This window comes from Sciurus vulgaris (assembly GCF_902686455.1).
Source record: "Sciurus vulgaris genome assembly, chromosome: 1".
NCBI classification, from domain to species: domain Eukaryota; kingdom Metazoa; phylum Chordata; class Mammalia; order Rodentia; family Sciuridae; genus Sciurus; species Sciurus vulgaris.
Genome location: NC_136461.1, coordinates 183,124,374 through 183,136,084, shown reverse-complemented (window position 1 = coordinate 183,136,084; position 11,711 = coordinate 183,124,374). Strand labels below are relative to the sequence as shown.

At 39.4% G+C, this 11,711-nt stretch overlaps 1 protein-coding gene across 1 annotated transcript; it reads left to right on the top strand.

The window, feature by feature from the left end:
- Window positions 1-1,723: 1,723 nt before the first annotated feature.
- On the top strand, window positions 1,724-8,638 carry KCNV1 (potassium voltage-gated channel modifier subfamily V member 1). The gene is made up of 3 exons (XM_079114088.1): window positions 1,724-2,277; window positions 3,133-3,662; window positions 6,956-8,638. The coding sequence occupies exons 1-3, from the start codon at window positions 1,811-1,813 to the stop codon at window positions 7,465-7,467; spliced, it is 1,509 nt and encodes a 502-aa protein (XP_078970214.1). The 5' UTR covers window positions 1,724-1,810; the 3' UTR covers window positions 7,468-8,638.
- Window positions 8,639-11,711: the final 3,073 nt, after the last annotated feature.

The following is an 11,711-nucleotide window of genomic DNA, read 5'->3' as shown; positions in this document are numbered from 1 at the left end:
TGACAAAGCAAGAGCTAAATGTCTATGTTGTTGTCTAATCTACAGAAAAGATCTCCTTACTGTGTCAAGTTACCTGCTCATCTCTTTGTACCTGTATATTTTCTAAAAATACTTACTAGAAAAAAAAAAAAAGCAAAGAAAGATGAATGTGATTCACCATCTTGGGAAATAAAATTGGGGGAAAACTGAGGATTCTGAGATATTTGATGGAAGTGAGAAAACTTTGACCCATGACACACAAAGCAGTTCATAGCACTGCCCTAATTCCAAGTTTAGCACGCTTAAATAGTCTGAAAATTTTGGCATTTATGTGAACACAGATTGAGAACTGGAATCAAATGCTGTAATTCTTGAAGTGTCTTCAGAATAATATAATATTCACTGAGCTCCTCATTTCCTCCCTAGGTCTCATTTCCCTCCCTCCTCTCCTTACACCCGCTCAGCTGGGAGTTCTCCCTGGCGGGGGCGGGCTGGTTCCCAGAGCCCAGAGGCCAGGAGCTGCTAATCGGTGAAGGTTCAGCGTGGCAGCAAATGCTGGCAGAGTGAGCTGCGAGCAGTTTCCCTTTCAGACGGGTCAAGTCAGGCTTCTCGTGTAGACTAGGAGGATTAAAGGAAGGTTACTTTATCAGCGGTGCCAGCTGAGCGCAGTCAGGTGAGTTACTGTAGGTCCCTGCCCTACCACTCCACCCTACCCGCCCGAAGTCCTACAGGTTGGCCAGGGCGCAGCTCTAAGAGACCCTGAGGACACATTTTCAGTCTCACCTGTCACCTGCACTAGGCTTCTTTATTTACGGAGGGGTCGCTATAATTTTAACTCCTGCTCCAACCCAAGTCTGTGCTAGTCCTTGTCTTTGTGCTACCTCCTTCCTAAAATGAGAGCCTGCTGACCTAGGAAGTTTAAGAAGAGTGCACAGCGACTCAACATGGGATGGACATCTAAGGGGGAGGGAGCTCCCAGTGATGACCTCCAGTTCTTAGTGACCCACTGGAACTTTAATTAAAATTCTCCATATTAGTCTTATATTTCAACCAGGGGATGGAGGGGGACTAAAAGAAGAGAGAGGGAAAAAAAAAAATAGAGCGTGAGTAAAAATCAGATTGAAATAAGAGTGAAGTGGGAAGAAAGGTTGCAGCCCAGGTCTACAGACACCCTCCCCTCGCGCTCACACCTGGAGCGGACACCCCTATGGAGACTTTGCAATATTTACGATAAAAGAAAAGGGAAAAATAAAAGCCAAGTTATCAAGGACTCAAACGCAATTACCACTTCCTCAGTTTCCTGAACTTTGTTTGATCTCCTGCCTGGAGAAGTAGTCTCGCCATAGCCTTTGCTGGCACCAGGCTAAGAATCATCCCCTCCCTCTCCCCCTCCACGCTACACTTCCCTCTCCCCTCCCCTCCCCAACTCCTCCACCCACCAAGCTGCGAGGCTGAGGCTAGGGATCTCAATTCCAGAGTTGGGGGCGGAGGGGTGCGTACATCCGGGAAGAGACAGCGACTGGCTGTGTTTCCTGGGGCTGTCCTGGGCTTGGTCTACACTTGACAGTTTCCATTGGGGAGACCTCTCCTCTCCTGCCAGTCTCCTGGCTCAGCCACTTGTGCGCTGCTACCGCGCACTCGCAGCTCCCTAGCGACAAGAAGGGGAAGAAGCACAGCGGGTGGAGCGAGTAGGGGTGCGCGAGTGGGAGGCACCTCCTTCGGGAGGCTGGGAAATCCCGATCGTCACCAGGGGCCGTGCCACCGCCCTCGCGGGACCGAGGCTTCCAGCGTGTTCCCAACTTTGTGGCGCCCTCAGGCATTGGCGGCCGGAATGGAGCTGCCTCATAGCGGCCGGACGCCGCTGGGCTCACCGCTGGACAGCTGCTCCCTGGCTTCTCTCGACTCCAGCGTCTTCTGCAGCGAGGGTGAAGGGGAACCCTTAGCGCTTGGGGACTGCTTCACGGTCAACGTGGGCGGCAGCCGCTTTGTACTCTCGCAACAGGCTCTGTCCTGCTTCCCGCATACGCGTCTTGGAAAGCTGGCGGTGGTGGTGGCCTCCTACCGCCGCTTGGGAGCCCTGGCTGCAGCGCCCAGCCCCCTCGAGCTCTGCGACGACGCCAACCCAGTAGACAACGAGTACTTCTTCGACCGCAGCTCACAGGCGTTCCGCTATGTCCTGCACTACTATCGCACCGGCCGACTGCACGTCATGGAGCAGTTGTGCGCGCTGTCCTTCCTTCAGGAGATCCAGTACTGGGGCATCGACGAGCTCAGCATCGACTCCTGCTGCAGGGACAGGTACCCGCGAGGCGCGGTGGCTGGTGGTTGTGGGGGGTGGCGGTGAGGTAGGTGTGGTGCAGAGAGGAAGGCACAGGTAAAGATGTGAGGTTTTACATAAGCTTCGCTGGAACCAGGCCTGTGAATAGGTGTGGCCGCCTCTGGGCTGGAAGATGAGGTGGGGTTGTGGGGCTGGGACACATCAAAGCCAGATTTTTAATCCAACTTTTTGAACTTTCTGGTCCCTATTATTCGAGGGAGTTATGTTAATTTCATGTAAAAGATGAGGGAAGTAAGACTTGCAATAAATATTTAGTCATTGATAAAATAAGTCAGAAAAGCTGTGCCTCAAAAGATATACAGAGAGGTGAAAGTGTTGGTGTGGAGCACTGTTAAACCTAGGACACTAACTTTTTGAAAAACTTGCATGGAGAACTGCTTTCAATACAGAAGGAAAGTTGGTTCCTTGACTGGACGATGGTGGAGCTCTGATGGGGCCTTTGCTGTTATCTTGTCATTACTACCATTTCTTCATGAATATCTTTCCTTTACACACAACAAAGTTCCATATGGCAAACAGCTGTTCTTGTTATCAGAACATGGGTAATAAAAATGCATTGGTTCACAGTTGCTTTGTTATGTGTAAGTCCTTTTGCATAAACTCCTACTAAGAAAATGTCATTTTAAAAATCATGATCCTAAGTGAGAAATTTTCAATTACTGTGGGCAGGAGACAAACTGGGTAAAGTATGAATAGAATTTTTTTTTTGTTGTTTTTTTACTGAAATAAAAAGTATGACCTGCCTGTCAAGTTTCTCTTCTACTTCTGTATTTTAATAAAAGCTGGACTAATCACCAAGTTGTCTTCTCTAAAAGATACTTCAGAAGAAAGGAGCTGAGTGAAACTCTAGACTTTAAGAAGGACGCAGATGATCAGGAAAGCCAACATGAAAGTGAACAGGACTTCTCACAAGGACCTTGTCCCACTGTCCGCCAGAAGCTCTGGAATATCCTGGAGAAACCTGGGTCTTCCACAGCTGCCCGAATCTTTGGAGTCATCTCCATTATCTTTGTGGCAGTGTCCATCGTCAATATGGCCCTGATGTCAGCCGAATTAAGCTGGTTGAACCTGCAGCTGCTGGAGATCCTGGAGTACGTGTGCATTAGCTGGTTCACCGGGGAGTTTGTCCTGCGCTTCTTGTGTGTGCGGGACAGGTGCCGCTTCCTGAGAAAGGTGCCCAACATCATTGACCTCCTTGCAATTCTGCCCTTCTACATCACTCTCCTGGTAGAAAGCTTGAGTGGCAGCCAGACCACACAAGAGCTGGAAAATGTGGGCCGCATCGTCCAGGTTTTGAGGCTGCTCAGGGCTCTACGCATGCTAAAACTGGGCAGGCATTCCACAGGTATTCAAATTTCATTGATGTTTTTTAATATGCCTTTGTTAGTAAGCATTAGTGATTTGACCATATTACAAGGAAAGCACTCTGAATTCAGAGGCACACTGACAGTTTTCATGCTTTACCCAAAAAGTGACCTCTTAAGAGATAATTGGAAAGCAAAACCTTAAAATTGTTATTGCAGATATAGAGAATAGGGTATCTCTGACACACTTTCTCTTCATAAGATGTTGAGGAAAAATTTGACCATTCGATAACTTCAATTTATTGAAACCTAAGGTCTGGATGATGTACAAAAATTAAAGATTCTGCCTCTAGTTTGTTCTGGACAAAACATGCATAAATGACACATAAATACATGCACAGAAACGATACAATATATAGGAACATAAGCTAGTTTGTCTTCTATATCCAAGAGGTGTGTGTGTGCACTCTTTCTATATAAATAAACACACGTGCACGCGCGTACGCACACACACACACACATACACACACACACACACTGCAGAAGAAAAAGTCAGCACTCCAATCCTTCCCTGATCACGAGAGATGACCAGGTGCCAATGACCCCCACTTAATTTTCAAAGTGGCAATGGAAATATATTGCTTTGAAAGAAATAGAAGACTCTAATTAAATGTCTTATCTAGTATTTGAGAATTTTCTTGTTCCTGGGAGAGAGAAGAAACAAGAAGTCATTAGTTTTTTGGGCATTATAGACACTTTGAAAATCAAATGAACATTCCCTAGAAAAATCTACACACAACACAATATATACACATAATTGGACAAGAAAACTATAGTCAATGTCAGTGCAAGTCACACAGATCTATGAAAGACAATTCTCGACTATGGTTGTTCTCAATAGCTGGTCCTGAAACTGCTGAATATTCTACAGTATTATGCAAATTATCTATGTCATACCTTAGGGAAAAGAAGAATCCCCAGACAAATGTGTTAAAATGCAGATTCTAAACTCCAACCCCCAGAGTGAGATTTTAGTATGTGGGTTGGATCCATACCAATAAGTTTGAAAGTTGATTTGATATAGGTGGTTCCTGCACCACACTTTTGGGGATGCCATATTAATACAATACATATTAATACAAATATATAGTGGTACAAACAAGTTGACTAAAGATTCCTATTCCAACCTTATTTCTCTAGAGATGTCCTTGACTGGCCACCTAAAGAGAATGATGGTAGCAGTTTCTCCCTATAAATATAATGGATAAATAAACCTCTGCATTGTTTTTTTCTACTTCTGTAGTAAATTAGGGCTGCTCTAATATAATTTTGGTGTGAATTTTCCTAGCTACTCGCATATGTTAGGGATTAGATAATGGGGTTTCTAACTGCTTTTATAAGTTCTGCTCTTTGTTTTCTGACACACATAATGGGGTGCTTTCTTTGAGTATTTATAAACTCTTCACAAGATTCAATTTTAAAAACACCGAGCAAAGACTGAATTTTTTTCTCAAAAGAAAGGAAAAGGAAAATCATAGTGATTTCCACAGTGTCACTTCTTCAAAAGTTTTCTCAGTACTAAACAGGTATAAATCATTAATAAAGCCTTAATTTATTAAAAATATATGACCATTTCATGAATATTTGATAATTTTTCCTGAAGCATAACACTTAGCAAAATATAGATATATATGTAGATGACATATATCCCCATATATTAATTATGAATAAAATTGAGAGGTATTACAGAATAATGGTTAGGAGGCCAGACTGCCTAAATTTCAATTCTGGTTTTGTAGCCTTGTACTGGATAAGTTACCTCTCTGCACCTCAGCCTCCTTATCTGTAAAATGGTGCAGCAATGACAATACCTGTCATGTTTCTTTGAGGATTATCTAGGTTAAGAAATGGAACATGGTAGACATTCAGCCCACTTTGCTTCTTACAAAACTGTTAGGGCACTTCATCTTTTAATGAAAGCAATTTCCCCAGAAAGACACAATGCTTCTTCTCATATATGGTCAATTTATTTCAGAAATGTAATTCCATATAGACATATCATGGCAAGTTTTCGAAGTAGATATTATAAATGTATTCTAAAAGATATTCTTTTGAAGTTAAACCTCAAAATTAATATTCATTTGTCTTTAAAATTAGCTGGTTAATAATGCAAGAATATCTCAAAATTTGAAGAGCAAAATTCAAAACAATGAGAACATGAATAGTATTCTATATTTTGAATAATCTCACGTGAGTGAATAAGAATAAAAAATGATTCTAAGAAGTAATGCTTTGGAATTCTGAGGCAATGTCATTGTGATGCTATGTCTTTAAAATGTGGGTAAACTTTTAAAAGTATCTCTCTAGCATTAGTAAGGTGATCTTATCGTTAATTTAAAGCCTGGTTTATAATGGGCTAAGTATCTTCACATGTGGAATTAGATTCTCTTGGGTCTGTCTCCCAGAGGTTCAATGAATCACCAGATCTAGCAAGGGGACCCCTCCAATGCTTCCTAGTGATTAAATTCCCAGTGGTTTCATTCTTGTACTGTTTTGCAATGAAGGAACTTTCTGTATGCAACTCTGTCTTCTTACAGAAAAGCAGAAATGTTATGTGCTCAAGGGAGATAATTCCCTGTAGTTTTGGTATTAAGGACTAGGATTTCAAAGGATTTTCTTGGAGTGCAAGGACCTTGACCTGATACACAACTAAGAATGTCCCCTGAATAGAACTGTGAGGTTCTTATGTCAATTTTGTCACCAAAACCTAATTTGCTTCTGCAGCTGTATTTCACTGGCGTGATGTGCACTCTTTACTTACTCTGGCTTTCAGACAATGAGGCACCTGGTGGTGTTAAACTTTATCAGGAGGGTGAGAAGGCAGACATACACACAAAGTACAAAAACAACATAAAACTGATTTTAGAAAAACGTCTGAAATGATGCATTGAAATATGAGTTTGACCAAATGTGCCCTCAATATGCAACAGTATGAAGGTCTCTCCCTGTATAAAGTACAAAACTCTGGTACAGCTTCTGCCTGCCTGTTAGCCTCATCCCTCACCCTGTTTTAAGTATAAATAGTAGGAGCTGAATAATTACATAAGCAATTTTATTTTTCCCTCTCCTTCTGAACCTGTCCCCATCAACTAGACTATATGCTTTTGGAAGACAGGGTCATGAGTTAATCATCTTTGTATCCCCAAACATTGCCCAGTGCTGGGGACATATTATGTGGGCAGTGCATGTTTGTGAGTGAAGATCAAAGAGTGAGGGGGAAGGAAGAAGAGAAGAGGGGTGCTGATGATGATTGACAGCAGTTGTTCTGTTGCAGGATTGCGTTCACTTGGGATGACAATCACCCAATGCTATGAAGAGGTCGGCCTACTGCTCTTATTTCTATCTGTGGGAATTTCTATATTTTCAACCATAGAATATTTTGCGGAGCAAAGCATTCCTGACACAACCTTCACAAGTGTTCCTTGTGCATGGTGGTGGGCTACAACATCCATGACTACTGTGGGTTATGGGGACATTAGACCAGACACTACAACTGGCAAAATCGTGGCCTTCATGTGTATATTATCAGGAATCCTTGTCTTGGCCTTGCCTATTGCTATTATTAATGATCGCTTCTCTGCTTGCTACTTCACCTTGAAACTAAAGGAAGCAGCTGTTAGACAGCGTGAAGCTCTGAAGAAGCTTACCAAGAATATAGCCACTGACTCATATATCAGCGTTAACTTGAGAGATGTCTATGCCCGGAGTATAATGGAGATGCTTCGATTAAAAGGCAGAGAAAGAGCAAGTACTAGGAGCAGCGGGGGAGATGATTTCTGGTTTTAAATTGACTTCCAATTTATCTATGAAAGTTGTGTACGATTAATCAGATTGATACAGCCTTGACATGGATGTCTGTATTACTGATGAGGAATCCCGTCAGTACAATACATCTTCATTTTTGCCGATATTTCACTTGGTCTCCTAGAGTATTTCACATGACCCATAGCAACTACACATTTTTTTTTGACACAGTTGAATCTCAAAAAGAGCCAACTAACAACAAAATAAAATTGGGACAATATACCCATGTCTGAATTGTCAAAATATGAAACAATATCATTGCGATACATACAATAAAGTTTTATGCATCACCAATTTTATAACTTTTTGCTTCCCCATTCTTTTTTAAAAAATGGCATTTAGACTACATAGACCAGAGAAAAGATAAGTGAACATTTAAGAACACACTGAACATCTTTGCTATTTAAAGACATTCTCCAAGCAATTACTCCTTTCTCCATCAGTTAAAGCTGTTGAGTAACAATTAGCTTTGCAAGAGAAAAATCTGACTTAGTGGTCATAGATTGTGTCCCTATCTACCATGTGGTGCAAACCACTAGTCACAAATGGATCGAGCTCTGCCTCCCATCATTACTCTTGCGGGTGGGAGAACCAGACTACTGAGGACTAAGAAGATGAGTCTGCACAGACTTTGAGAACAGCACATCTTCACGCTCCCAGCTGAGTGTAATATGCTAAGTATAAAGCAGCACATTTCTTAGTTCTTCATGAAAATCAGATGGTTTTTAAAATGTCTCATTATGGATATATTATGTCTTTAACATCATGAATATGTAAAAGTAAAGTAGTGAACATCCTAAATTTATATGCTGAAATTATTAAATGGTCTTATTTCATAAAACGAGAATATGTTGAATGACATCATTGGATGAACTTGAAGATCTTTTATTTGTTAACAAAAAAAATATTATGGACAGCTTTCTGACTGTTGGGGTAAATAGCAAATGTTCAAACTTTTCAGGCATTTTGACAGCATTTTGACATTCATGGTAATAATAAAATTCCTAGACATTCTGTTGCATAATTAAAGCCACAGCTCTAAAGCTAAGAACCAGCTCATGATTCCAAAATTCTAGTAAGTGAGATTTTTAAAAAAGAATAGTAACGAAGAATGGATCACTTTAATGCCTGCTTTTTCAATGTATGTAATAAAGCCCCTACAGGGAAGAAAATTGCTTCTTGGGTGGGGGAAGTCTTCTCTTTTTTATGCATAAAGCTCAAATATACACACAGCACATAAACATACATACAGAGTATCTTCAATACTAAAATTTCATACAGAGTAAAATAAGAAAAATGCCCAGAAACTTCATTACTGATAGGGGATGGTGATAAATAATAGAAAAACATTGCTTTAATATATACCATAATATATTTTATTAACATAATGAATGTTAAGAGTATCATTTGAATGATAAGACATCCTACTATCTTATGAACTACCAAGAAAGAAAGAAAAGTGCCAAATTGCAAGATGCCATTGATGGTAAAAGACATTCATATTTCTGATCTGTAAATTGATAATATACATTTTAAAAGCAATGAAATATTACTAGCACTACCTCCTGTTTTCTGTTATGCATGCTTAAGTTCTGAAAATATTTTCATTGATGGCATGAGTTTTATTATATACGAAAGTGCTTTAATTCATTTGACTAGTTTGCACTTCTCCTAAATATTATAACATCTTTAGGAGATATGAGTATGAATAAACATTTTTCCTCTTACACACAGACATGGGTGCTAGAGTATGGCATAGGGCCACTAGTCCTCGTGTACATCCCATCCATAGTCTAAAAGGGAAGTAGAGGTCAATAGAGAAGACAAACTCACTCTGGCTTCTCTAGAACATTTCAATAAGATTAGTTACTCTGATTCAGGACTATGGTCTGTATTCATGGTGTATTATGTCACTTTATCTTCAAAATGTCCAAATTATATAACTGCTATTCTTATACTCCTCTAAATATATATTTTATATGTTTATTAATCCAACAAATATTTATTAAGGATCCTTCTGAGTGTTGGGATCTAGAGATTCTTTGTTAAACAAGACCGAGTCCTGTTCTCTTGTGTCTAATATTCTATTCAAGGATATGAGAGGAAGCAGATGACAAAACTGAGATAATAAAAAATTTAATCTTGCCCAAATTCACATAGCCTGCAGGTGGCAGAATGAGAACTGAACATGAATCTATCTGACTTGGAAAATGATACTCTTAAATGTTGCATTATAGATTTTATTCTACCCACACAATCCATGCATACGGATTCATTTCATAGGCAGGCAAGCCAACTTCTTGTGGATGGGGAGCCTTAAGAAATATATCAGTTTATTCTCAGAGGGAAAAGGATGCTTTTAAAAAACAGTTGTGGTGACAGCCTATAGTCATTACTGGACAAGAAAAATTTTATCTTTTGAATATATAACAGTTGGAAATTGTAAAACTTATATATACATATATATTTTCCCCCATCACAGAGTATCCTAAATATGGTCTATAAAAATGTGATTTATTAGTTGTAAAAATTTTGTAAAGACATAGGCACATCAAAACAGTTTTAAAATATCATTGTTTAGTCAACATTTTTGTTATACAAAATATGGGTGTACTTATTCAACAAATGTACATATAAGCAAACCAAATTTAATTGAAGTAACAAATCAAGGCAGAAACTGTGTTAATTCTATTTATTTGTTTGTTTGTTTATTTATTTGTCTACTTATTTATTTGTGCTAGGGATTGAACCCTGAGCCTTGCATATGCTAAGCAAGCACTCTCCCACTGAGCTACATCCCTTGCCCTCTCATTATTTTTAAAATACTGGGGATTCTTCAAAAATCTAGGAATTATTCCTATGAAATATTGTCTAATTTATTTAGGAATATAAAACAAGGAAATATTGTCTTTCTCTAAACTCTTCAAAAAAGACTAATTAAAAAACATTTGAATATACAGAGCCAATACTTGAGTATCTAAAAGATTCATTTTACTGAGGAGTCTCTAGCAGAAGTGAAAGCATATTCATGTTTTATGGTGGTTTATTTTCTGTGTATATATATATATACACGTATATAAGGAATTGTTACACTTATAATTTTAATGAAAATCAGTATTAAGTATAATGGATAATGCACAAAGTTCACTAAAGTAGAAATCTCAGTTCTGTGTTTCAGTGTGGAATTCTTACTCTCAGTAAACTTTTTTTGACCAGCTCTTGCAAAAAAATATCTATGCCAACCCCCATAATCTAAGTAAAAGGTTACCATTGGGTAACTTTTAACAAATATCTCCACTGATATATTTTAACATGAAGAGCTTGGTTTTTTGTTTTTTGTTTTGTTTGTTTGTTTTTTAAGTAGCCACTAATATCTCTTTCTTATCCATCCTCTAATTCAGATCCAAGAATCAAATTCGGTTGGTCGACAAATGTGTTCCAGTGTTTTCCTTGGTGATTTTCTCCACAAAGCACCACCCTCCCCCAAACCTCTCTCCAAGCCATACTGATAAATGCAAGAAAAATGTCATATAAGGAGAGCTTTACTTATAAGCTATTTAGGCCACTGCTTACATGATATATCTTGAGAAATAATGGGATAATCTGGGTGTTCACTATTCTCATGTCCTCACTTGCCTTATGATCACTCTCCTACTCAACCCCTCACCTCCACTGACCTTCGCTTCTTTCTAGAATCCAACTGGCAATACCCCAACCCTAATTAAAGTCAGGCCTATTTGTGCCTGTGTCTGTTAAAAAAAAAAAAAAAATTCATGCCGATTGATCTCACTTTGCATTTATGACTACAACCCATTTTTGGGTTCTTGAAGCTGGTAGGCAATCATACTGCAATCCCTGAGTCCATTCACTCTTAAAATAAATGGAAACATGGAAACATCTAACAGTTTCCTTTGATTCCTTTTTCACTCAAAAAAAAAAAAAAAAAAAAAACTGAGTCATAGAAGAGATTTTCTACAAGAACCTGCACCCACATTTATCCACCCACCTCCATCTGTCTGCATACAGCCTTTCCTCCTGTTACAAGGTCTGAACTATCCATCCACTTTTTTCTCCCACTGTAAGACATGGTTTCAAAAAGCCCCCCTCTCCCTGCCATACTATTAATTTTTGCCTTCCCTAGTGGACATTCCTATCAGCATAGAAACATTATTTGATTTTTCCCATCTTATAAAGATTGAATAAAAGCCAGGTAAATAAACTCCTTG